The sequence below is a fragment of the Macrotis lagotis genome, chromosome 1 (assembly GCF_037893015.1).
Source record: "Macrotis lagotis isolate mMagLag1 chromosome 1, bilby.v1.9.chrom.fasta, whole genome shotgun sequence".
In the NCBI taxonomy this organism is placed as follows: Eukaryota; Metazoa; Chordata; class Mammalia; order Peramelemorphia; family Peramelidae; genus Macrotis; species Macrotis lagotis.
In genome coordinates this window covers 288,701,289-288,728,985 of record NC_133658.1, presented here as the reverse complement: position 1 = coordinate 288,728,985, position 27,697 = coordinate 288,701,289, and the positions used below count along the sequence as shown (strand labels likewise).

At 38.1% G+C, this 27,697-nt stretch overlaps 1 protein-coding gene across 2 annotated transcripts in view; it reads right to left on the bottom strand.

Annotated features, from left to right (window-relative positions):
- Positions 1-10,803: 10,803 nt before the first annotated feature.
- Positions 10,804-27,697, bottom strand: part of MED27 (mediator complex subunit 27) — a 271,270-nt gene continuing 254,376 nt past the window's right edge. Inside the window, exons 6-7 of one of the 2 annotated variants that reach the window (XM_074210857.1) lie at positions 26,523-26,600; positions 10,804-24,733 (exon numbers count right to left, since the gene is read on the bottom strand). In XM_074210857.1, coding sequence (XP_074066958.1) covers positions 24,599-24,733; positions 26,523-26,600 — 213 coding nt within the window. In that variant the 3' untranslated portion in view covers positions 10,804-24,598. The remainder of the gene's footprint in view (positions 24,734-26,522; positions 26,601-27,697) is intronic. The other variant, XM_074210856.1, reaches the window with a different exon arrangement.

The following is a 27,697-nucleotide window of genomic DNA, read 5'->3' as shown; positions in this document are numbered from 1 at the left end:
TCCTGGGTTGAAAAATATATTATTAAAAGAATGGTCAGTGGACTGCAAGGTCAATAAGAATCAACAATATAATATGATGCCAAAAAAGGTCATGACCTTAGACTACATCAAGAGGATTTGTATACAGAACAGGGAGGTAATCATCTTGGTGAGTATTCTGCCCTTCACATACCACAGGTAATGTTAAATTCTGTAGAGTGCAATTTAGGACACAGATAATCTAGATTGTTTATAAGAAAGATCAGGAAAAAATGCCTCAAGATCATTCAGTCTAGAGAAAGCTGAGGGGTGGGGAGGCACAATAGCCATTTTCAAGAATCCAGTATATGGATAAGGGATATGATTTCTTGGTCCCAGGGGGTGGAATTAGGTGGTATAGGTAGAAATTCAAAGAGACAGACTTACATTTGATATATGATATGCTTCCTAATCATCGCTGCTCTTTAAAAGTGGAATCAGAGATTTGGGCGTTAAGGATTCCCATCTCTAGAAATCTTCTTCAAGAAAAGATTGGATGGGGCAGCTAGGTGTTACAGTAAATAGAATTCTGGCCCTAGAATTGAGAGGACCTGAATTCAAATATGGCCTCAGACACTTGACACCTTTGTTTGAACCTGGGCAAGTCATTTAAGCCCTACTGCCTCCACCCCCCCCCCCAAATTGGATGAAGATGTTTTGGGTTTGTTAAGGAAGGTATTCTTATTCAGGTACAAATTAATCTAGATAGCCTTTGAAGTCACTTCCAACTCTAACATTCCTACAATTCAAGGTGGACAGTACAAAGATGAATTGTAGAACCATAGGGTCAAGAATATAAGAGGGGGAAAAACCATATTTGAATGTAGGCCCTGATGCTGCTAATGAATTTCACTCTTCCAAATTTAATTTCTTTGAGGGAACAAAGGATCAATCAATAAAATGAACTAACAAAATACCAACTGCCTTTAAGTTTTGTTTCTCTTGCAAATGCAGCTACAGAAAAAGGGAATGAGGATGGGAACTTAAACATTTTCTCTTAATGAGTTCTGAATCAACTGAAGTCTAAAGAATGTTCTCCTTGCAGCAAATGAAGTAACTGATTAACCCTGCTGTCCACTGAATGTACTTAAGATGGAACATTTACAGAAGCTGCTGAGGTGAAAGGCATCTTCTCTCTTGATTGGTGCAGTTTCAGGTTGGTAAGAGAAAAGAGCAGGATTCAGGCACTTGATGGACACAGGGATCCAGTCTTTCCTTCCCCTTCCCATCTCCCAAGCCAGAATAATTCGAGATGTGAGCCCCAAGTTAGAACTTGACCAGATTGACCTTTTACAATAAATTAAAATGGGAATATTCAAAAGTAAACTCATTTTACAGATGGGGAAACAGAGGGGAGAAAGGATTCCTCTAAGGTCACCCCAAAAGTTGGTGATCACATCACTATGGGGATCCTAATGGGGACTAGATGCCAGATTTTTTGATTCCTAATTCAGATTGCTTTCTTCTGGGCTAACCTGCTTCACCAAGACAGGTGAGTTCAGGTAGGCTGCAGGCTGCAGTGACCTCAAGGTCACTATGATCCATATCTGCTTGCTTTCTAGCTCTGAGAGACCTTTCTGGGATAAGGGGCCAAGCACCCACTCTTATTCTTCTTAGCTTTGTAGTATTTTCTACCTCTTTCCCCCATGGCCACAGAGCAGTTGAATTAATTTCACCAGGCATCCCCTGAACCCTACTCTGCTAATGTCCTGAAGACCTCTGATTGAATTTGTTTAATTTTTTTATGCTGATTTTTCATTCTCCAGAGCTAGTGTCTGTGGATAGATTAATGCCTATGACTGGGAGGGCAGAACTTCCCTTTCAATGCTCCAATTTAGGAGAATCCATACAGTATTAAAGCTGTAAGGGATCTCAGAGATTCCCATCTAACCCTCTCTCAGTTAGAGACGCGGAAACTAAGCTTCAAGGGGAAGGACTGCCTAAGATCATACAGAGTGGTTGTAAGAAAACTGTGACTAGGATCCTGCCCCATCTCCAAGGTCAGTCCTCCTTTTTGGACTGTTTCACAGTTCCTCTCTGGGATTTCACCTTAAACAACACTTTCTCAGGCACTTTCATGGTCCTGGGGGCTGAACCAAGACTGGTTTTAGTACAGATTAACTTGTTAACCCCTTATGGGACACAACTTAAGGGAACCTCCAATATTTCTCCCACAGGTATGCCATTGGGTCCGAATCTTACCTCTTCCCCCAATTGTTAGTCTTTTGAAAGTTGTTGGCTAAAATGGAGGGGGCAATTCCTTGAACCATTAGGTTTTCAGTTTTGATTTGATGAGTTTATCAGCCAAATCAGCCAAAGCAAAATAGGTTTGGACTTGGGTAAAATGATTTCATGATGTGTGAGATGCCCAAATTGGGGCCCCAGGCAGCATGAAGATATTAGGGCATGAGAACGTCAGAGTACCAGTGGAAGACAGAAGGAAACAGAAAGGAGATGGAAAGCCAACCATTCTTCTTGCAGGTAGACCTCCCAAAATGCCATGTATTGTGTCCTTGTTTAACTGGTATCTTCATCTAGAAGAGGAAGGGCTGTGATGTGGAAAAGGGAGAAGACTTTGTCTTCATGATTAACAGATGGGATGCCTTGGGACTTCCCCAACACCAGAAGCTTTTGAGCAGATGAAAGTTTATCATTGATTCTTTTTTAGGGGATTCCCAAATTAAATAACTCTTAAGGCTCTATAATACATTAAACATAACTATCTATGTCTATATACATATAATAACATAAAACAATAAGAGGTCCCCAACCTCTTAGTAATGGAATAAAAACTCTAATGATTGCCAGGAATACATAAAGCTTTGTCCCTACTTCAAAAATGAATATTTGATGGGTGGCTAGGTGGTGCAGTGGATAGAGCACCAACCCTGTAGTCAGGAGGACCTGAGTTCAAATCCGACCTCAGACACTTAATAATTACCTAGCTGTGTGGCCTTGGGCAAGCTACTTAACCCCCATTGCCTAGCAAAAACTAAAAAAAAAATGAATATTTGATCTTGGGGAAGAAAATAATTTTATTCTTCAAAACAGATAATATCCATCAATTCCCCATTTCTCTCTTTTTTTCTTTTTTTCCTTTTAGATTTCTTTTAGTTTTTGAAAGGCAATGGGGGCACCACCTAGCTGCCCCCAATTCACCAATTCTAATTTAACCAACTACCATTTATTGAGTAACTGTAATATGAAAAGTGCTAACCAGTGTTGTGAATGATACAAAAAGTATCAGGCACAACTCCTGTCTATGAGTTTTCAGGTGGGCTGGGGATGTAAGCCATATCCCTACATTTATTGGAATAGTCTTTGATTCGTCTCCTTCTTCCTATTCATTCAACTGGTTGACATGTTCTGTTGTTTCCACATCTGTGATATTGTGTACATGCTTTATTTTTCTACATTCTAATGGCAATCACACTCCAGTTCAGGTTCTTATCTCATCTTAAGTATATTCTTGTAACAGCCTGCTAAGTGATCTTCTTGTCTCTGGTTTATCCCTCTCTGATCCATCATCTACTTTGATGCCTGAGTAATTATGGACAAAGTGGAATAAATAAGTTCTTGCCATTATCCTTATCTCCCTCCACCCCAATACAAACTCAACCAGGAGCCAGGACTAACTTTTTCCTACCAGACCTCTGTACCACTTCAGAGTCATCTCTTTACCATATAACAACATCACTATTCACATTTTCCTTACACCTGCAATCTTGGTCTTCACTCCTTGGTTCTTTGATTCTTAGTTGAACTTTTGCCTTATCTCTCTCCATCTCTGCTTGGAGAGCAGACAACTAGGAACAAAGTCCGAATACTGCTGAGACAGTATTCAGCTTAATAAAAACTGAATTACTCAGTTCAAAAGGGAAATGGACTGTCATGAGAGAGATGATCCACCTTACAATGTTTTGAATTAGAGGCTAGATAACCACTAAATGATAGGGTAGAAGAGATTCTTGGGTATGACTTGGGTTGGATGGTCCAAATTCCAGTACTTAATAAACAGCTATTATTATTCTATCCTTCCAACATCTATATCTACAGATCTATATCTGTCTGTCTATCTATCTATCTATCTATCTATCTATCTATCTATCTATCTATCTATCTATCCATCCATCCATCCATCCATCCATCCATCCATCCATCCATCCATCCATCCATCCATCCATCTGTCTATCTGTCTGTCTGTCTGTCTGTCTATCTATCCAACAACTGCTCATTGCCTAATAAATTAAAAAAAATCCTTTTGACTATCATTGAAGGCCCTACCTGATATGACTCCAAATATATCTTTCTAACCATATCTCAGACTTCTTCCCTTTAGGGAGAAACTAAATTATATCCCTTTTCATCCCATATTTGACTTGCTTATACCTTCCTGCATACTTTCCCCATCTATTTCTATCCATTAAATTTTCTCCTTCCTTCAAAGCCCAACTCTGAGACTAGATCCTCCATGAAGCCTCCTGACACCTCTTTTCCTACTCCATCTAAGTCAGATGGAAGAGACTTTTTCCTTCTCACATTTCTTCTAGTACTTTTCCAGGACCATTGCTTTATGTATTTCTTTTCTCTGCGCCAGAGTATTTGCCCTCCCTCCTTTTCCCTGCCCCCCAAATTAGATTGCAAGCTCCTAGAGAAGAAGATTTGGGTCATATTTATTTTTATATTGCATGTGCTGAGCATAGGGAATCTTATACAATGTGATCTTAAAATATGGTTCAAATATTTTTTCTTTCTGTCAACTTGTGTGGGGTATATGTTCAAGAGTGCTATTGCTAAATCAGGGTGTGACCAGTTTATACTGATCTTTCTCACATAATTTCAAATTGTTTTCCAAAAACGGTTGCATTGATCTGTAGCTCCATCAGTACTGCAGTAGTGCATATGTCTTTCTAAAGCCTCTCGCTTGTCTCTGTCTCATCATTTTTGCCTTTTATTTTTTTTGGGGGGGGGGAGGGTTTGAGGTAAAATCCAAATTGTCTTAATTTTTCTTATGATTTCAAAATTTAGGAAATATGCTTGTTGATCATTTGCATTTCTTTTCTTGAAAACTGCTTATTTATATACCTTGACAGTTTTCTGAGTAATATAAATATATGAATATGTATACATATATATATACCCACTCATTATAGTTTAGATATCAAGTTTTTATCAGATGTATGACACAAGCCTTTCCTATTCAATCCTTTCCTTTTCTTACTCTTTTATTTTGCTTGTATAAAAGTTTTAAAATTTTATGGCATTTAAATAGTCTGTTTTATCTTTCGTGATTACATTTGTCCTTTGTTTGGCTAAGACTTTTTAATCATAGCTATGAAATGGACTTCTTTCATTCCTTTTTTTGGGGGGGTATGATGTAAGCTTCTATTTAGATTTGATATCCATTTGGGGCTTATAGGGTATAAGATATTCATCTACACCTATTTTCCACTAAATTGATTTCTAGTTTTCCAAAATGCTTTCATTGAATAAGCTATCTTACACCCCCAGGAGTTTATATTGCTGAGTTTATCAAACACTGGATCTATTGTGTTCAATTGCTTTGACCCCTGCTTTCCCTGTCTGTTCTATTGATTTACCTTTCCATTAAAAAAACAAACACCAGTACCAAACAATTTAAGTTATTACTGTTTTATAATATAGTTTGAAATTTGGTAATGCCATGTCCCCTTCTCTTTTTTTCTACTTTTTTTCATTCATTTACCTTTAGATACTAGATTTTTTCTTTCTACATATGAATTTTGTTATATTTAATCTGGCTATATGTAGTTTCTGTACAGTAGCTCCTTAGTAATTTGATTGAGATGTTACTAAACACGTAAGTGCTGTTAAATCGATTTTCAGTTGTTTCTGCCTCTTTTCATTTGGAGTTTTTTTTGGCAAAGATTTTGCCTCCTTCAGTTCATTTTAAACTAAGGTATACAGGATTAAATGACTTCCCCAAGGTCATAGAGCTAATAAGTGTCTGAGACTGGATTTGAACTTAGATCTTGCTGTCTCCAGGCCTGGTGCTCTATCTACTGTGTCACCTAGCTTTAAGTAATATTGTCCTTTTTATAATTGCATGAACTCAATCATGATTATCTCACCAATTCTAATCTTCCTTTATTTCTACAAAGTGTTTTTGTAGCAGTATTTATGTATGCCTTAAGTTTTTTTGGTAGAATAATTAACAGATATTTAATACATTTTATAGTTACTTCTTTTTCTACAACTTTCTCTTGTTATTTTTTTAAATTTAATATTCATTTGCATTTTGTACAAATGTTTTTTTACATTAATAAAATATTCTTGTTTAAGAGTAAATGAAATACCCCCTCCCCCCATAAATATAGACTTGCTTGAGTGATAAAGGGGAGAGAAAAAAATTAAAATAAAAAAATAATAGTAATAATTGTAGGTATGGCCAGGTGGTGCAATAGATGGAGCACCAGCCCTGAAGCCATGAGCACCCAGCCCACATCCGGCGATGTACACCCAACAATCACCCAGCCATGTGACAAGCAAGCCACCTGAACCCACTGTCCTGCAAAAACCAAAAAAAAAAAAGAAAAAAAGACTCAAAATAAAATAAAATAGTAATAATAGTAGGGGTGACTGGGTGGTGGACAGAGCATTGGCCCTTGAGCCAGGAGCACCTGGGTCCAAATCCGGCCTTAGATACCCAACGATCACCCTGCTATGTGGCCCCAGGTAGGCCACCCAGCCCCATCTGCCCTGCACCCCTCCCAAAATAATAATAAAAAATGTGCTTGAGTCTTTGTTCCAACACCAACAACTCTGTCGTGGGTGGATCACATTCTTTATGATAAGTCCATGGCAAAGGTTACTTCCATATTTTTCCACCTCTGCCATTGCTGATTGCAACTCCTTCCTTTCTTATTTCTCCACTACCATGTACTATATTTTCTCTCCTTTCACTCTGACTGCTGTAGGGTCACTGAGTGGTGCAGCAGACAGATCCCTGGTCCTGGGACCAAGAAGTCCCAAGTCCCCCCCCCCACCTTAGGCCCAGCATCCACCTGGCCCTATAGTTCCAAACAGGCCATCCAATCCCAGCCCCTTGCAAGAAGTAAAAAAGAAAATGCGTTATATCTGACCACTCTCTCCCCCATAGTCCATCCTCTCCTCCTTCATTCACATCCCCCTTCCCCCTGTCCCTCCCCCTCTCCTTCTTACTCCAGATGCCTATACCCCAATGAGTATATATGCTGTTTCCTCTCCTAACCACCTCTGATGAGAGCGAAGATTCCCTAATTCCCCCTCACCTTCCCCCCTTCCATATCATTGCAATAGCTCAATGTAATAAAGAAAAATCTTATCATATGAAATATCTTAGCCTATTCCCCCTCTCCTTTTTTCTTTCTCCCATTACATTTCCCTTTTTTCTACTGACTCCATTTTTACACCATATTTTATCTTCAAATTCAGCTTTGTCCTGTGCTTCAACTATAAAAGCTCCCTCTACCTGCTCTATTAACTGAGAAGGTTCATATGAGTATTATCAGTGTCATTTTTCTATGCAGGAACACATGCAGTTCATCATCATTAAGTCTCTCATATTTTCCCCCTCTCCTCCACTCTCTATGTTTCACCTGAGTCCTGTATGTGAAGATCAAACCTTCTGTTCAGCTCTGGCCATTCCAACAGGAACATTTGAAATGCCCCTGGTTCATTGCAAGTCCATCTTTTTCCCTGGAAGAGGACATTCATTTTTTCTGGGTAGTTGATTCTTGGTTGCATTCTAAGCTCTTTTGCCTTCAGGTATATTATATTCCAAGCCCTATGAGCTTCCAATGTAGTTGCTGCTAAGTCCTGTGAGATCCTGACTGCAGCTCCACGATATCTGAACTGTGTCCTTCTGGCTGCTTGTAATATTTTCTTTTTCACTTGGGAGTTCTGGAATTTGGCTATAATATTCTTAGGGGTTGGTTTTTTGGGATCTCATTCTCAGGGGGAATCGGTGGATTCTCTCCATTTCTATTTTGCCCTCTACTTCTAGAATATCAGGGCAATTTTCCTGTAGTAATTCTTTGAAAATGACGTCAAGGCTCTTTTCCTGATCATGACTTTCAGGTATTCCAATAATTTTTAATTTATCTTTCCTAAGTCTGTTTTTCATATCAGTTGTTTTTTTTTATTTTTTGGGGTTTTTTTGCAAGGGCAAATGGGATTAAGTGGCTTGCCCAAGGCCACACAACTAGGTAATTATTAAGTGTCTGAGACTGGATTTGAACCCAGGTACTCCTGACTCTAGGACCGGTGCTATATCCATTGCGCCACCTAGCCGCCCCCATCAGTTGTTCAATGAGATACTTCACATTTTCTTCTAATTTTTCATTTTTTTGGTTTTGAAGTATTGATTCCTGGTTTCTCATAAATTCATCAATCTCCCTGAGTTCTATTCTTTGTCTGAAGGATTTGTTCTCCTCAGAGTTTTCTTATCTCTTTTTCCATCTGGCCAATTTTGCTTTTTAAAGCATTCTTCTCCTCAATAACTTTTTTGAACTGTTTTATCCATTTGTGACCTAAACTGGTTTTTAGCATGCTATTTTCTTTAGCATTTTTTTGGATTTCCTTGACTAGGCTGCTGAGTTCATTTTCATGTTTCTCCTGCATCTCTCTCCTTTCTTTTCCCAGTTTTTCTTCTAACTCCCTCATTTGATTTTCAAAGTATTTTTGAGTTCTGTCATAGCCTGAGCCCAATTTCTGTTTTTCTTGGAGTCTTTAGATGCAGGAGCTTGTGCTTCCTCATCTTCAGACTGAGTATTTTGATCCTTCTTGGGCTCATATGCAAAATATTTCTCAATGGTGTTCCTTTTGTTTCTCTGCTTGCTCATTTTCCCAGCCTGAGCCTGGTTTTGGGGTGCTTTCTGAGCTTTTGGGACACTCCCACAAGGGTCTCAGTGTGTGAGGGTCTGTCCTCCCTCCTGGTCTGTGAATGACCATATGTGCCCCCCTCTTCCACGGGGCTGAGGTGGGGGGGGGCCTGCTGTTCTATGGGGGGACCTAGACTGCAATCAGGATCTGAATGTGATCACAGCCCCAGAGTCCTGTTCCAGGGGCAGAGGACAGAGCTCTACAGTTTCTCTTCACTCCCCTCCCTAGGTTCAATGGGCTCATGCCCTGGGGGCTCCTGCTTACCGGCTCAGCCTGCTTCTGTTCCTGGAACTGGGCTGCTGCTGGCCACTCTGCTTGCTGTGTGTCCTGAGGGCTGGGCTTCAGGTGTTCACTCTGGCAGAGGTCCCCTGCTGTTCCCCCACTTTGTGCCTGGTGCTCCCCCGGGTGTAGCTCAGGAGACTCCCCCACTGCTGTGAGCCGGGGCTCCCAGTGCCCTGGGGCTGCCTCCGGGAGGCTGAAGTTCTTTCGCTCTGGCGGGCCACCCCTCTGGAGGGCCGCCCCTCCAACCCTGGGGAGCAGAGCCTTTCTGCTCTTTTCCAGGTTACCTTGAGTAGGAGAACTGCCTCACTGGGTCCCTTTGTGGGTTCTGTCCCTCAAAAGTTTAGTTAGAGTCCTTAGCTTATGAGTTTTATGCGAGAGCGCCTAAGACACGTTCTTGTTGCCATCTTGGCTCTGCCCCCCCCCCTGTTATTGTTAATGCTATAAAGAAAAACTGATGGGGGCAGCTAGGTGGCACAGTGGATAGAGTACTGGCCCTGAAATCAAGACGACCTGAGTTCAAATCTGACTCAGACATGTAATAATTACCTAGCTGTGTGAACTTGGGCAAGTCACTTAGCCCCATTTCCTTGCCAAAAAAAAAAAAAGCCAAGAAAAACTGATGATTTTTGTAGATTTATTTTACATCCCACTACTTTTCTGAAGCAATCATCTTTGGTTAGTTTTTTCACTGATCTATTGTTTTACAGTTGTGGAAAATGAAATCCCCAAAGGATAAGTGACTTGCCCAAATTCACTCAGGTAAGAAATGGGAAAACCAGAATTTGAAACCAGGTCTTCTGACCCTTTAAACCCAGTGCTCTTTTCACTAGAATCATTTTTTTTCCTTCTGGCAATAATGAGGTCCCACTTTTTTTTAACAAAGGAAATATGACTAATGATTTATTTTGGCAAGATGCATCTGTTGGTGGAGTGATGATGGATTGCAGTAGGGAGAGAGCAGTTAATATTCTTTTTTATTTATCACATTATTTTCCAGGTGTCTAGTACTATTTTATGTGCCATGTAGTACAATAAGAGAGATAGAATAGGAACATTCTGTCTATTAATGTAGTATAGCCAGTTTCCTGGTAGTTCTTATCAAAGAGAGAGTCCTTCTTCCAGTAATTAATGTTCTTGGGTTTATCAAAGACCAGATTAGTGCTTTCCTTTGCTGTTTCTTCTTTACTTAGTCTGTTTTGCTGATCTATTTTACTGTTTTTTAACCAGAAGCAAATAGTTTTGACTATGGTTTCATGGTAGAGTTTGAATCTAATTAATGCTATGCCTTAATTACCTCATGAGAATGTAGACTTTTGCTCCTCCAAATAAATTTTATTATTGTTTTGTGGAAAGCAGAAAAAGCACTGAATCCAGAGTCAGAGGACCTGGGTTCAAATTTAGCTTCTGGTGCTTAATATCTATGTGACTTTAGACAAGGTATTTAAGCTCCTTAAGATTCAGTGTCCTCATCTGTTAAAATGAAAAGATTGGACTAGACAGATTTTGAGGTTCCTTCTAGCTATAAATCTATGATTTTATGATCCTATGATCTTACATAATATCTTTTTGGTAATTTGATTGCTAGAGCACTGAAACGATAATCAATTTAAGAAGTACTGTCATTTTCATTATATTTGTATGGCACAGCTCAGTTATCAGCTGTAAATAGCTATTCATTTCTATTAGTCTTTATTTCTATAAAATGTATTTGTATTTATTCAAATCTTGCAGGGGGCAGGTAGGGGGCACAGTGGATAGAACACTAGTCTTAGAATAAGGAGGATCTAAGTTCAAATCTGGTTTCAGACAGTTATTAGCTATGTGACCTTGGGCAACTCACTTAACCCTGATTGCCTTGATGCCAGACCTATTCAAATCATCCCAATCCATATTTGACCACTGGACCCAGATGGAGGAGAATGTGAGGCTTGTGACTTACTATAGCATCCTCTCTCTCAAATCCAATTCACACATATGTTATGGCATCTCCTCTCTGGTGTCATGGCTTTATTTGAGAATGAAGGACTAGACAACAACATTCAAATCTTTTTAAAAATTATATAAATATTTTATTTGTTTTCCAATTATATACAATAGTAGTTTCTACCTATACAAAATTTAAATCTTGCATACATCTTGGTAGATTGACTCCTCAAAAAAATCTGTACATTTGTGCATATGTATAAATTATAAATTATTTTGAAATTTTTTGTTATTCTTTGCTTTTGTTAGTATGATATAAAAATACTGATGTTTTTGTGGATTTTGTATCCTACTAATTTACTGATGCTGGTAATTATTTTGATTAGTTTATTCTCTGATCCCTCATTTTGGAGATGAAGATACTGAGACCCAGGAAGAAGTGATTTGACCAAGGTCACTGAGGCAGGAAATGGAGGAGTCAGGATCTGAACTCTCTGACTCTCCAAATTTAGTGCTCTATTAAACACACTGGAGTTAAGACTTTTTCTTTCTTTCTTTTTTCTGAGGCAATAGGGAGTCACTGGAGGTTTCTTTTCTTTTTTTTTTCTTAAAGCAAGGAGGTAACATGATTGATGATACTTTTAGAAAGATGAATGAAGTGGTGATGTAAAGCATTGATTGCAGTAGAGCAACATGAATAAGGTAGTGAGACCAGTTTAATATTCCCCCTGAGTGATCAGTTATCTATTATCCTCTTTGTGCCTAGACAATGTGCTATTTGCAGTGGAGTGCAAAAGAAGCATAAGACATAAGTTATTTTCAGGAGGGACTTAGACTAAGAAATGATTTTAGTTCCTTGGAAGAATACAACTGATGTTCAAATTAAATAAAATTTGTGAATGATAACATGGCCTTCCTTAATCTTAGGATTTGGCTACTCATTGGTCCACAACCTGATTATCAACTAACAAAGAGAAAGGCAAGGAAGCATTTCTTCTGCCCCTCTCTGCAGTGAGTGAGGAACAGGGCTACTCAGAGAGGAAGAGAACTATGGGGTTCGAGTTAGAAAATTAAAGTTGTTTGCTGTGACTTGATGGCTTAATCAGCCGATCAATACTGTTCACAGGGCAGAGGGAGTGAAAGAGCTGCAGGTTGTGATGAAAAATTCATGAGGGAACAAGGGAGACCTGGGAGTAGAAAATTAAAAAGTTGGCCCCCTTACATTTGTCCAATATTGGCCAAGAAATTAAATTGCTATTGGGGGAGAGGAGGGGTTTGCAGAGGAGCTAACTGCAACATGGACAGAACATATTCGGGCAGAGGAGCTAACTGCAACTTGGACAGCACATACTTATGAGGCAGAAAGTCAGTAATTAAGTTGCTTTTCTCTACTAAAGATGGATTCAACAACCTTTAAGCATGGCTCACTAACAATAAAAATCAGGACTATAGTCTCACAAAGAGGCTGAGTAAAAACTGGATGTTAACTATTTTGGAGAAGGCACCCAGTTGTCCTACAGACTCAGAGGACAACTTATAGAGCTGACTAGAAATTGTAGAGACAGATAGAGAAATGATGTATTTGCTCATATGATGAAACAAAGCTTCTGAATCTGGGGACCTTCAATGTGTATTTTGTTTTGATAACAATCTCAACATAGTTTCCTTTGTAATCCTATTTTTTATTTTATGCATTTAAAAATGTTATTCTGAGAAGAGATTCGTAAGCTTCTCCAGAATGCCAAGGAGGTCAGTGATACAAAAAAGATAAAGAACTCTTGCAACAGTACTTCAGTTAACCAGAACAATAAATTCAGAATGAAGTTTTATTGAATTTAGAGTTCTCTAGCCAGGGGGACTTTGAGAATATACACTATATACATAGCTGCTTTATGTTTATCCTCAAGAACACTTCAACTAGGAAAAACGCATGCTAACTAGAAAAATAAAAGTCTACTGGGTACAGAGAGCACTGTGTTAGGCACTAGGGGAAATATAATGTTTAGTTAAGACCTGGTTCCTCAATCCTTGGGAAAGAGCTAATACAATTTTCTCATAAAAGGAAGTAAAAAGATTATTCAAAATGTGAAATCATGACACATTGTTCTATCAAAAACAATGATTCTAACATGTCATGGAATCTTAGCATCTTCTAGTTGGAAGGGAGGAATCCCTTCTTTAACATATTTGACAAGTAGTCATCCAGTTATTACTTGAAGAAATCACCCCTTATTTCCCCAAGGTAGACTGCCAAGGTCACCTTTAATTGTGAGGTAATTTTTTTTCTCATCAAGTCTGACTCTGTCTTTTGGGAATTTCCATCAACTCTGTTTCTAATTTTCCCTTCTAGTAAGCTTAGATAACATTCTATTCATTGGATATTGGTGCTCAGTGAAGCAGTATGGGGAAGTACTATATGGAGTCAGGGAGAATTGTCTAGAATTGCCTCTAATATTTAACTAGCTGTGGAACCACAACAGCTCACTTAACTTCTCTGAGCCTCAGTTTCCCCACTTTTAAAATGCGAATTATACTTGCCTTTAAGGGTGGTTGTGCTGATGAGATAAGATAAAAAGTATCTTGTAAAACTTTAAATGCTATAGAAATGTCAGATGCAGGATTCTGGAATTTGGCATCAACATGGTATGATCAAAAAGATCATTGTATTTGGAGTTACCAAGACCTAGGTTCAAATCCTGGTTTTGTACTTCTCTGGGTCTGAGCTTCTCTATTTCTATAATAAAGATGTATGAATAGATGATCTTTGAGAATAAGACTTCTTTGGCACCTTGGCCCTATATATGATGATGAGCAGGCCACTTCAATCCTGCTGGGCCTCAGTTTCCTTCTCAGTCAAATTGAGATATTTGCCCTATTAACCTTGCAAAATTTAGTTAGGATCAAGTGAGATAAATTGTGACCCCATTTTTTTAAGGTTTTTCAAGGCAATGGGGTTAAGTGGCTTGCCCAAGGCCACATGGCTAGGTAATTATTAAGTGTCTGAAGTTGGATTTGAACCTGACTCCAAGGCCGTTGCTCTATTCACTGTGCCACCTAGCCGCCCCCGTTTTTTTTTTTTTTTTTTTTTTTTTTTTTTTTTTTTTGGCAAAGATACTGGAGTGGTTTGCCATTTTCTTCTCCAGCAAACTGGGTTAAATGACCTGCCCAAAGTCACAGAGCTAGTATCTGAGGCTGCATTTGAACTCAGGTCTTTCTGACTCAAGGGCTAGCACTCTAATTACTGTGCCACCTAGCTGTGAGGCACTGCATAAATGAGGTCTATGGCATTGCAATCTTTAAAGTGATATTCAATTTATTTCAATAATGTAGGTTATTTCAATATATAGCAGGAGTGAGCTACACCCCCCTCCAACTCACTTAATGGAATTAACTAATGAACTCAGAATGTAATAATAAAGTATAAAGTAGGTATTAAGTTTTCCACAATAAATGTGTGAATAAGTCCTTAATCAATATAAGGGAATTACAGGACATTGGAAATAATTTGTAATAGCTAAGGGAAATTAGTTCCACCTCTTTAGTCTATATGTAAAAATAAGAAGTCATTCATCAGTTTGGATTCTGGAGGCAGATGGGTACTACAGGGCAACAAAGGGTAGAGAAGGGAAAACAGTTTTCTCTCCTCTTCTTCCTCCTCAATACTGACCATGCCACTGGATCTGCAAGTTACTCGAGATAGTCCATCAAGCAAGAGTAGACAAATACAGAGGACTAACATTAGAGAACCAATCAATAAACATTAGGAGCAGCTAGATGGTACAGTGGGTAGACTGCTAGCCCTAGAGTCAGGCATTACTGAGTTCAATTCTGATCTCAAATATTTAGAGCTGTATGACCCTGGGTAAGTCATTTAACCCTGTTTGCCTCAGTATCCTCATCAGAAAAATGAACTGGAGAAAAAAAAAAAGGGAACCCATGTCAGTATCTCTGCTGAGAAAACCCCAAATGGGGTCACACAGAGTCTTAAACTGACTGAACAACAATAAATTTAGGTGCCAGGTTTTGTATTAGATTGTGGGAAAACAGACACAAAAGCGAGACAGTCCCTGCTCTCAAGGAGTTTATATTCTAAGCTAAAATAGAGGCCATCTGTTATGAGTTCCCTCTTTTCCACTTTCCATCTCAAAATCTTTTAACATGATCTCATTCTGTCTTTACTCTAATTTCTGATGAAGTGATGGCCCTTTTCCTTGTCAAGACTAATTCCTCTTTATGTACTCTTGATCCTATATCCTGTCACATTGCACCGATTTAACTCTCGACTCCTTCCAATTTCCAATCTCTTCTTGCACTAGTTCAGTTTTTATTGCTCCCAAATATGCCCAGTCAAACTTATTATTTTTTTTTGTTTGGTTTTGCAAGGCAATGGGGTTAAGTGATTTGCCCAAGGTCACACAGTTAAGTAATTATTAAGTGTCTGAGGTGGAATTTGAACTCAGGTCTTCCTGACTCCAGAGCCAGTGCTCTATCCTCTTTGCCCCAGCAAACTTTAATAATAAAAAAAAAAATAGTAGTTTTCAAATCCAACTAAAGGTTTCAAGTTAAATCACAGTACCTACTTTACCCAATGATTAAGCATGGACTTCTGGGTCCTGAAGCAAAATTTTTATCAAGTATCTTTGTACCTTTGTCTAACTTCAAAACAGATGTCCATTCCAATGACAATGATGTGATGTCTATGCCATTCATCATCCTAGTTGCCCTTTCTGGAGGCACAGATTTAAAAAATTTTAAACTTAATAAATATCTAATAAAATAAGCATTTTCACATAAATAGTATATGGAACCTGTGTAAATACTTACACGTTTGTTTAATAAATTTATTATAGTAAAACATAAACTCTGTGAAGTTAGGGCCTATTTTGTTTCTGTATCACTATCCTCTACACAGTGTTTGTTACATAGTAAGTTATGTTAAGTATTTCTGCCAAACCATTCTTATAATCTGTGACTCCCACCAATATAGTAAACTCTTACAACTTGTGCTCTGAGGCTCTTCCACAATTTCTCAATTACATTCCAAGGTGGAGCAATGAATAGTGCACTGGGCCTGAAGTTAGGAAGACTTGAGTTCAAATGTAACCTCAGGTACTTATTAGTTATGGGATTCTCTGGGCAAGTCACTTCATCGCTAGTCTCAGTTTCCTCAATTATAAGGGAATAATAATAGCACCAACCTCTCCGGGCTATTATGTAAGGATCAAATGAGATCATATTTGTTCAACATTTAGTACAGTGATTGGTACATAATAAATACTATATGAATGCTAGATATTATTAATTACCCATTACCTAAGGCCTAGGAATTTAAAAAAAAATGCTTAACTCAAACCATGAATTAGAATCATGAAAGTGTTTTCTAATCAAATCTATACTCATTTTGTACACAGACACTGTCTTGAACTTTGGTGGCTCCACAACTAATAGAAAGAAATGGGAATGTGAGCAAATTAATTGTGGCCTTTTGGCAATCATTAATTTAACCAACTACCCTTTGGAAATGAAAGGCCATTGCCTATTAGCTTTAGGTGCGTCCAGTAGGAGTCAGATATCAAAAGGCCACCTCTAGAAAAGGAATGATTTCCTAATAAAGACTCAAGATAGCAAGTACTCATAGACATGAAAATAAAAACATGGAAATGAAGCTATTGCATAGATTTTGATGCACTCTTGAGAAACACTGCCTTCAATTTCTAAATGGTCTTTGATGATTCCTTTATAGAGTTTCATTATTTAATGCCTAAAGCAGATTCAAGGCTCCCTGACTCCATTTGCAAGGCTGAGTCCTCCAGCTGTGTTCCTTGAGCCTCATCAAATTCTTTTTCAATTACATAAAAGCATAGATTCCATTTTTTTTGGGGGGGGTAATTTAATTAGAGTGGGAACTTCTCAGTGTGAAAACTTCCCTTGATGATGCAACTATCAACTTTTTTGTAATTTATACTTTTAGAAAACTGCTTGCAGTCTAGTCAATGAGAATTAGTTGAGTGACTCACCCAGGTATACTGAGACATAATATTTCAGAAGGACCCAGGTCCTTCGTGACTTCACATCCTATACCAATTCTTTCACATCAGGATTAACACTCACCCCTCACTCTTAGATTAATAAATTCATGGTGAGACAGTTAGCAGGCTCACAACTAAGCCCCAAAACAAAGTCATTTTTCCCCAGCTAACAGTAAAGGCAATTGTCCTGTCTCCATCAAGATGACAAAAAGAATGCTATAAATTCAGTTAGTACTGAGTGAAAACACAAAACCACACAAAAGACAGTTAATCTGTGGGTGAAATTTCAAACTTATTTAACAGATAGGCTGAAGTCCCTATTTATCAAAAAAGTTTCTAAAGATATACTTCACTTGTGATGGGTTCAAGGACTTAATGAGATTTTATTACCAAAAAAAAAAGGTGGGGGCAAACTTGAAACTAATGATGTACCTTCAAAACCACTTTCTAAGATTCCTCACCTTCAACTTTAAGTTAAAAGAAAGATCAGTACTATATGACCTCTAAGGTAATTGAATGTCACAGGAATGCTAAGGGGTAGGGAGTAGAGAGGAAAGCTAACTATACTAGAAAATGAAGCTTTCTAATTCACAGATTAGGTGGACTAATTGTAGGACAACTTATCCCCAATAAAATGACACTTATTCTCATCTCTGATGCACAAATTGTTCAGTCCTGAAAGAACATTACATTCTTATTATCAGTTGCATTAGACACTGGTGAAAGAGCATGTGGAATTGTAACAGTCAAAGACAGAACAATTAAAAAGCATTGAGACAGTTGTGAATAATGAAGAATAAAAGACTCCAGAGTAGTGGAGCCAAGATGGCAGAGGAAAGGCAGGGATTCACATTTTACATTCCACCCCAAACTACTCCAAATACCTTTAAATAATGACTAACCAAATTCTAGAGAGGCAGAACCCACAAAAAGACTGAGTGAAACAATTTTCAAGTCCCCCAAAACTTGCAGGAAGGGTCTGTTACACAGGGGTTTGAAAGGGCCCACAATGTAGACTGGGCCATGCTGAAGTGAACCTGCATCAGCCTTGGGAACAGATCAGGGTATCTGGACCTGTGGCAGCAGTATCAAAACCTCCCAGTCCAGGACTGCCAAGGAGATTGGAAGATCAGCAGGAAAACTCCACCATACCAGAGTGAAAGTGGAGCCCAGTAAAGCACAGACCTAAGGGCAGACTCAGCCACTGGGGACTAGGAATAGGCCTTTGGAACCACGGATGCTTACAGAGAGCTCAGTCCATGGAGAGTAAGGGGCACGGGGGAGATTGCAGAGGTCTCTTTGCTATCCCTGACTCATACTCATACTCAGGACTCAGTCGGATCCAGGTCTCAGTCTGAGGCTTCTGACTCAATAGAGCTTATGTTCTGCAGCAGAGCAGGGACCCTCCTCATAATTCCAGAGCAGAGGGGAGTGCTTGTGGTCATCCACAGACCAGAGCATAGGAGAGCAGTCAGAACCTCTCATAAGACCTTGGAGGAATTGAGTACTTGCAGGTCCCCAGGGGGGAAGGTTCCTGAAAATAGCTGCTAAAAGCTTCAAAAGCTTGGGACAATGTGTCCTCCATCCTGGAAGCAGAGTGAGTCCTACCTTAACAAAGAGTTAAAAGCAAGTCATAAGCTGGGGAAATGGGCAAATAACAGAAGAAAAAAAATTCAGCTATAGACAATTGGTTTGGTCTTAGGGAGGATCAAAATATACATTCAGAATATAGCAAATTTAAAGCATCTGTATCCTAGAGCTTCTAAGAAAAATATGAATTGGGCTTAGGCTATGGAAGAGCTCAACAAAGATTCTGAAAATCAAGTAAGAGAAGTACTGAGAAAATTGGGAAGAAAAATGAGAGCAATGTGGGAAAATCATGAAAACTGAGTCAGCAGTTTGGTGAAGAAGATACAAAAAAATACTGAATAACATCATGTGGTAGCTAGGTGGCACAGTGGATAAAGCACCTGTCCTGGAGTCAGGAGTACCTGAGTTCAAATCTGACCTCAGACACTTAATAACTACCTATCTGTGTGGCCTTGGGCAAGCCACTTAACCCCACTGCCTTGCAAAAAAATTTAAATTAAAAAAGGAAATAACATCTTAAAAACCTGTTTGGGTAAAATAGAAAAAATAATCCAAAAGGCCAATGAAAAGAATGCCTTAAAAAGCAGAATTGGTCAGATGGAAAAGGAGATACAAAAACTCTCTGAAGAAAATAATTCCCTTAAATGTAGAATGGAGCTAAGTGAAGCTGATAGCTTTGTGAGAAATTAAAACAAACCAAAAGAATGAAAAACCTAGAAGAAAATGTGAAATATCTCATTGGAAAAACAACTAACCTGGAAAATAAATCTAAGAGAGCTAATTTAAAAATTATTGGACTACCTGAAAGTCATGACCAAAAAAGAATGTAGACATCATTTTCCAAGAAATTATCCAGAAAAACTGCCCTAATATCCAAGAAGCAGAAGGTAAAATAGAAATGGAAAGAATTCACTGATCACCTCCTTAAAGAGATCACCAAATGAAAACCACCAGGAATATTATTTCCAAATTTCAGAATTCCCAAGTCAAGGAGAAATATTACAAACAGCCAGAGAGAAACAATTCAAATAGCATGGACCTACAGTTAGGATAACACAAGATTTAGCAGCTTCTACATTAAGGCCTCCATAGGGCTTGGAATATGATATTTCAAAAGGAAAAAGAGCTTGGATTACTACAACCAAGAATCAACTACCCACCAAAAGTGAATCTTTCAGGTGAATAGATGGATGTTTGGTGAAATAGGGGACTTTAAAATTTTCCTGGAAATGACTAGAACTGAATAGAAAGTTTTATCTTCAAGTACAGAACTCTGGTGAAGCATAGAGAGGGTGGATGGGAAGGGCATATCATGAGGAACTTAAAACGATGTTGGAATGCTTGTATTTCTGCATGGGAAGATGATACTGATAACTCATGAACCTTCTCATTTAGGACAGTTAGAAGGAGCACATGTAGACAAGGCACAGGAGGGAGTTGAAGATATAATATATTGGAGGTATAATATATTAAAAAGATGGGTAATGGGCAAGAGAGGAATATATTGGGAGAAAGGGAAAGGAGAAGTAGAATGGGGTAAGTTATTTCACATAAAAGAGGCAATGGAGTAGAAGGGGGGAAGGTGAGGGGTGCCTTACTCTCACTGGAAGTGGCTCAGAGAGGGAATAACATAAACTCAATTGGTTTTAGAACTCTTTCTTAACCTAGAGGAAACTAGAAGAAAGAGATGGGGAGGGGAAGGGGGTGTAGGTGATAGAAGAAAGGAAAGATTGTGGGAGGGGGTGGTCAGATGCAACACACTTTAGAGGAAGGATGGTGAAAGGCAAAAGAATAGAATAAACAGAGGTTGGGGCAAATAGGATGGAGGGAAATGCAGCTAGCAGTAGCAACTGGGGGAAAATCTCTGAATGTCTCTGAAGGACTTATGATAACGAATGCTATCCATCCCAAAGAGAGAGCTAGCTGAATACTGACTGAAGCATATGTTTCACCCCCCCCTTACTTTATTTTTCTTGAGGTTTCTTTTTTTTGGTGGGGGAAGGGCGTAATATTTACTTTTACAACATGACTATTGTAGTAATGTTTTTCATGGCTATACATTTTTTTAGCTTTTTTTTGCAAAGCAATGGGGTTAAGTGGCTTGCCCAAGGCCACACAGCTAGGTAATTATTAAGTGTCTGAGGCCGGATTTGAACCCATGTACTCCTGACTCCAAGGCCGGTTCTTTATCCACTACACCACCTAGCCACCCCATGGTTATACATTTTTAACCTACACCAAGTAACTTGCTTTCTCAATGGAGGGAGTAGGTGTGGAAGAAAGGAAGAGAATTTGGAACTCAAGGTTTTGGAAGTAAATGTTAAAATTTGATTTTGCAATGAGGTGGGGAAAAATTTAAAATAAATAAATTAAAAAAAAAAGAATAAGAGACTCCAAAAAGAAAGGTGAGTTAATATTTTGTCCTCCTTTTCCAGATCTGATGGCTTAAAAATGATGTCTCTGAAGTCTGGCAAGATTCACTGACCTCTGGTGGATCCTGGTGGATGAAGCTGTCGTCTCTTTTCTCAGCTCCAGTAACCTTAAAAAGGTGTCTAATAAAACATCATGGCCCATATAATAACACTCCAAATACACTGGAGAGTTTTGCACATTAACACTGAGAGATCAACATTTGAAGGCTGGGTCTTACACATTAGTGGTGTGATATACATAAAAGAAACACCAAGCTCCAAATACTTGTTTAGCTTGAAAAGAGTCTGGATATCTTCTAATAGCCTCACTTCTCTATTTAATCAGTTGACCATTATTCTTGTTGCTTCTTTGAATACATAATAAATATTTACAGGCTCTTTTTTTTTTTCCAAATCCTTTTTGAGTAGGCTCTATCTTTTTGTAAACCAAATTAGGGCATAAAATCTATATAAATAAAACAAGATCTAGGCCCTGAATGAGCTGGAAGGGACTAGAGAAGTCATCTAGTATAACATTCTTATTTTATAGATGAACATGACATTATTTTGAGGAACATTTAAATAATAAAATTTCATAATTGATGAACTGACAGGCACTTGAAATTTGAAACTGTTTACTAGCATCTGATTTGGACTGAAAGTCTATTTTTTAGGATATATGATCAATAGTATTCTTCTTTTTTTCTTTTTGAAAGGCAATGGTGTCAAGTGACTTACCCAAGGTCTCACACAGCTAGGTAAATGTGTTTAGGGTCAGATTTGAATTCAGGTCCTTCTGACTCCAGGGCCAGTGCTCTATCTACTGTGCCACCTAACTGCCCCTCAATGAGTATTCTTAACGAATAATGAGTATTCTTAATATTCAAATATTAAATTTATTTCTAAATGCTTAAGAAAATGCTGAATTCAGGGCAGTTAGGTAGTACAGTAAGTAGAGTACTGACCCTGGAATCAGGAGGACCTGAATTCAAATCTTGCCTGAGATACTTAATAATTACTTAGCTATGTGACCTTAGGCAAGTCACTTAACCCAACTAAATTGCAAGAAACAAACAAAAAAAATGCTGAATTCATAGATGGACTGGAATTACACAAAACACCCCAGAAACTTTTTTTGTTAATGATAAAACTGACTTAAAATAACCATTTAGATGTTTGAATGTGGAGACACTAGCATTAAAAGTTTTTAAAGCACTTTATAAATACTATCTAATTTTATCTTCATAACAATCCTGGGAAGTCAGCATTATTCTGGTGCTCATTTAACAGAGTTCTGTTTTATAGGGGAGGAAACTGAGCTGCTTAGAGAACTCGGGTGACTTGCCCAGAGAGGTAGTATCTGAACCCAGGTCTTCTTGACTGGAAGTTCAGCACTATTTCTACCACACAAGATGAACAGAAAGATACAGAACAAAATGCCATTGACATTTGATGAGGAATATTTTTAATTCACCAGGGGGTCCAGGGAAATTTTATAGAGACAAAAAGTTTGCTTTTCAGGAAATTATGGTGCCTCACACAGGATTCTGTATTAAAACCCCAGAAACATTGCCATGTTCTAAAGAAATCAGCAAGTACTGAAGAGTTTTACCTCACTTTCATTTCAGAACGGAAAATAAAAACTAGGTGAAGAATGAGCCTTTTGTCTAGGCTACAAACATAAGTGGTTAAGAGAGAAAGAAACAAGTCTCCTATGTGCTAAGAGGTTAACAAATAGGATCTCATTTGATGCTCACAACACCTGTGAAGCAGGTGCTTATTATGGCTCCCATCTTAAAGGAGAGGTAGCTGATTTGTCCAGGTTGACAGAACTAGTAGATTTCTGCAGCTGAATCTGAACTCAGGTCTTCCTGACTCAGGCTCAGCTCTATATCTACTGGTAGTCTAGCTGCCTATAGGAAGCTTTCATAGGATGGACAGCCAAACTAATCATCTGCCAGTGGGTGTATACATGTGTACTATTTATTTCATACACACACATGCACGCATGCAAATAGAAGTTATTATGTATATACACAAGGTGATAATTTGTATAGATTATACAATATTACAAACATTTGTCATATATCAATTCACACACTTATCTATACAAGTATGCACACAGACATATTATGTAAGATATAGAACTATGTTATATATTATATTATTCCTGAGGAAATGAAAATGATGGTGAACAAAGTACATATAGTGGGTATGAGAGGGTTGGTACACATTACAAACAAACATAGGAAAGATGAGTGGTTTAAGGGATGTTATCAAAAAAATGCAACTGATTTAACTATGTTAAATTAATGTAATTTGGAGTAAAGGATCTGAGTTTAAAACCTGGCTCTGCTGCTTCTGAGGCAAGGAGAACTTGGGTAAATCATTTAATCTCCCTGGGTTTCCTTCTCATCAGTAAAATAAGGATGCTGGCTATAAGAAGCCCAAGGTCCCTCTTTCATTTCTAAATCTATAATCATATTAAAAGCCATAATTTATTGAAAATGAATTGTTTGCAATATAGCTGCTTTAAAACAGCATATGTAAACTATTCCCCATTCCCATCAAGGTCTTTACTAGATCATTCAATTTTAATTTTAGTATAATTAGTTACTGGTTCGAAACTTCTGCACTTGACTGCCAGCTTTGACTGTCATTTTGGAATGATTTGGGGGATCAATATCAAGTAAATGCAAGTTCACCAGATTTGTGGCTACTTCCTTTTTTTAAATTAGTTTGAGTAAAGAGAGGCACCTGTATATTTTTCTCAAAAAGTACAAACTATCATCTTTCAAGTGTCCACATGCCTTTGAAATTTCATATTTGCTAAATTGCCCTCCTTTCTCAAAATAAATCACACTGATATGTGTCAACAAGATTTTTGAAAAAGGGGAACATTACTTTAGGATTTTTGTTCTGTTTTTTTTCCCCAAAACAAAGAAAAGCTCATATGTTAAATGTATAAGGCATCGCGAGAAAACAAGATAGAAATGTTCATCTTGAGTACAAAGAATTTATTGCTTATAAAAATAAGTTATTTAACAATGTAGATTTCTGGCACCATGTGTGAAACTCTCATTAAAATGACAATAGCTTCTGAAAATGACTTACGAGACTGATCCAGAAGGATGAGCTCACCACTAACAGAAGAACACGCTGCATCAGTTTCTTATATTATGTACACAAAAAAGTTTTCTTTTCCTTCTGTGCACCAGCTGAAGTATAAAATTAGTCCCCATCAACCAGAGGCAACCTGGTATCCAACAGGACTGATTCAGCCTTAATACATAGAGAAGCATTATTTACAAAAGGAAAAGAATGAATATAATGATGTTGAAAAGTAAGTTAACTAATGAGCCATCAATATTGCTTAAGGTTGATCTGGAAAAGTTTTTCCACCTGCTTGTCATCCTGAGGGTCTGAAAGCAGGGCTGGGTAAGGTTACTGTCTGCAGGTGTCATGGAAGGCTTCAAGGGTTCGGAAATCCCTCCATGTGGGAGGAAGGCCATCTTGCAAAAACTTTCCACAGCGCTGGCATGGAGCCTGGAACAGCTTTATGTAACTTCTTAACCAGGTCTAAAAAGAGAAGTGTACAGAGAAATGAAAGAAACTGGATCTGGATGCTTCCAATGTCATCCTTCCTGTCAAGCATAATGATGCTGAGGGCAGAGAACTTAAGTTGGCTTTGACCCAAAAAGATATCCTATGATTGTATAGAAAGAGAGGCAAGCAGAAAACCACAAGGTCACAATATTGCTGATTTTCAGTTCTAATAGAATCCCCTCACTTCCCCCAAACTGAGGACCTTGTGAAAAGGAAGTAGTGTTGGAAGGAAAATAAGAAGAGAAACAAAGCAGGTGTTCTCTTTTAGGGGTTATAATCATCCAAGGTCTTCACCAGGGACCCTACATAACCATAGATTATTTCCAGAGCTCTATAGCTTTGTAATGTATTCCCTTTTTTTCTTATATTGTGCCCACAAGTGGTCACAGGACTTCAAAAGTTAAGTCTTTGAATAAATTAAGACTTTGAAATTCACTCAAAGAGGCCAACTTGCCCTTGTTTCTAATGTGATTTCAGAGGTCATATTAGCCTCCATTGCCAAAATAAGACCTAAAACACTGAGGGCATGGCTACTCTATTGTCACCAAATATAAGGTGATAAGAGGCACCCACTAACACATTTAAGTGTTCATGAATACAGCTCTCTCCACTGGATTCCTCCAAGCATCATAAATAAGGATGAGAACTGTATAACTCAATTCTAAGCTCAAGGAGATTCACTATTTAAAAAAAAAAAATCCAGGCAAGCGAGTTCTTGCTGTGAAGGCTGCACATGAATCTCGTCATTTCAAGTCCTATTGAATTAAGTCGATATGAGAAAATTGTTCTCTGAAGTGGAGGTCAGCTGAGTTTATTGATACAAATCCTTCCATCTTCATCACTGTCTCCTTCAGAGGGGTAAAGCTTGGATAGTCAATAGCTCTCCTTCAAAAGGACTAGATCTTTGGAGATCAGTAGCAGACATGGGGAGGACAAACTGAAATGTCCTGTTCAATTGCTAATGTTTGCATAAGCTTATCTTCTCTCACCATAAAAATTACATTTTCTAAATGCCCAAAGGCAGGTCACTCAAGGGAAACAGTGAACTTAGACAAGTCAGATTTAGGGATATCATTAACACCCATCCAAAATAAAGTTTTTACTTCAGAGTGTCAACTCTCTGCTTTAGTCAACTGATTAAAGGGGCTATAACTTTTTAAATATACCACTGGTTTCCAAACTTTAATTTCAGAAGCGTATTTTTACATGAACTGGACAAAAACTACCCCAACCCACCTGCCAGCATTTATTTAGAGATGAAGAAACTCATTCAATTTGGACAATGACTATGTTCTTTCAAGGTCAACTTTTAAATATTAAGAGAAAAAGGAATTTAACTGCTCTTAAAGATGGGGCCAGATGCTATGGGAGTTAGTTCATGCCAACAAGATGCTAGAACAACTGGTCAATTCAGTCAGAAAAACTCAGGGAAACCAGTTGCCTAACACTGTATAAACTAAACATCAGGTATAGCCTATCAAATGATTGTTTCAAAGTATAAGTTTTGATTTTTTATAAAATAAAGGCTTAAGATGTTCCCGAGAAGTCAAAAATTAGTGTCTTAGAAAATCTATTCCAATTATCCCTCATATTCAGCAATTATGGAAAAGACCTGGAAGATGTACAAGTAATGGTTTCTAATCAATGGTAAAATAGGAGGCTACAAAAGATACCTTTCAAGATATTCTCATTATTATTATTGTTCTTGTTCTTTTCTATTTGGAGGTAACAATGGAAGGAATTTCATGCTACGATCACTTACCATGAAGGACCTGACCACAACATCTGGCATCTGGGGCAACTGATAGTGGAGTAGGGCAGTGGTGGCATGATCTGTCACCTGAGTAAGAAGAAAGAAAACAATGTGAGTTAAGGTCAATATAAATTAAATCAGGAGAAAAAAATAAAGATAATTTTCAATATAGCAACATTTCAAGTAGTAGATATAGGCAAGGATTAGATAATTATATGTATTTCAGATAGTTTGCTTTTCTTACATGATATTCTACAAACTGTTACCCTATTCTTTCTCTAATAAATATCTCCATATTACATGGCAGGTTTTGTTTTTTTATTTTTGTTTAGGTTTTTGCAAGGCAAATGGGGTTAAGTAGCTTGCCCAAGGCCACACAGCTAGGTAATTATTAAGTGTCTGAGACCAGATTTGAAGCCAGGTACTCCTGACTTCAAGGCCGGTGCTCTATCCACTGCGCCACCTAGCCACCCCTCACATGGCAGTTTTCTGAGATACTGGCAAGATTCCTCCTACTGAAATGAAGACTCTTGATATATTTATATCATGTTCAACTTAATGACCTTCTGTGATTCCAAAAGAATACACTCACTGAAATGGAATTGCTACCTGAAAATTGTTACCCCAAAATACAGTCACTTAAAAAAATGTTGTTAGCATTCCTAGCAACTAGCTAATGTATAAAGATCTGTTGCTTTAATTCTGCTGATTAACTGGCTGAGAGGGTGAAGAAATAGAAAGGGTGACTGGTGAAATGGAAAAAAAAGATGCTGGCTGAGGACTCCTAAAACCTGGAATCCTGTTAAGCAACAAGTGTAGTTAAATAAAGTGTAGTTTAAACAATGAGAGTAGTTAGCTAATGGATTTGCCTGTCTAAGGTTTTCAATTGTCAGTTTTTTCCCAGCTCATCACTGCTTGGGAGAGTCAAGGTCTAAGAATCATAGACTCTCAGGCTTGTAAAGTTCCCCGTTTTTGAGAGGAGTCCAGAGATCCTGAGAGAAAAGGGGACTGAAGCTTCCTGGATAAGAAGCAGCAGTCAGTAGGGAGCTTTAGTTTTGTCTCCAATCCTGCCTCTCTTTCTGGTCAAGTGCTTGCCTGTAAATGGTATATTGGGAGATCTGTAAGTAAACACTCTATCAGGCCACACTAAAATTCAGAAGAAAACTTGGAATTGACTAAAAAGA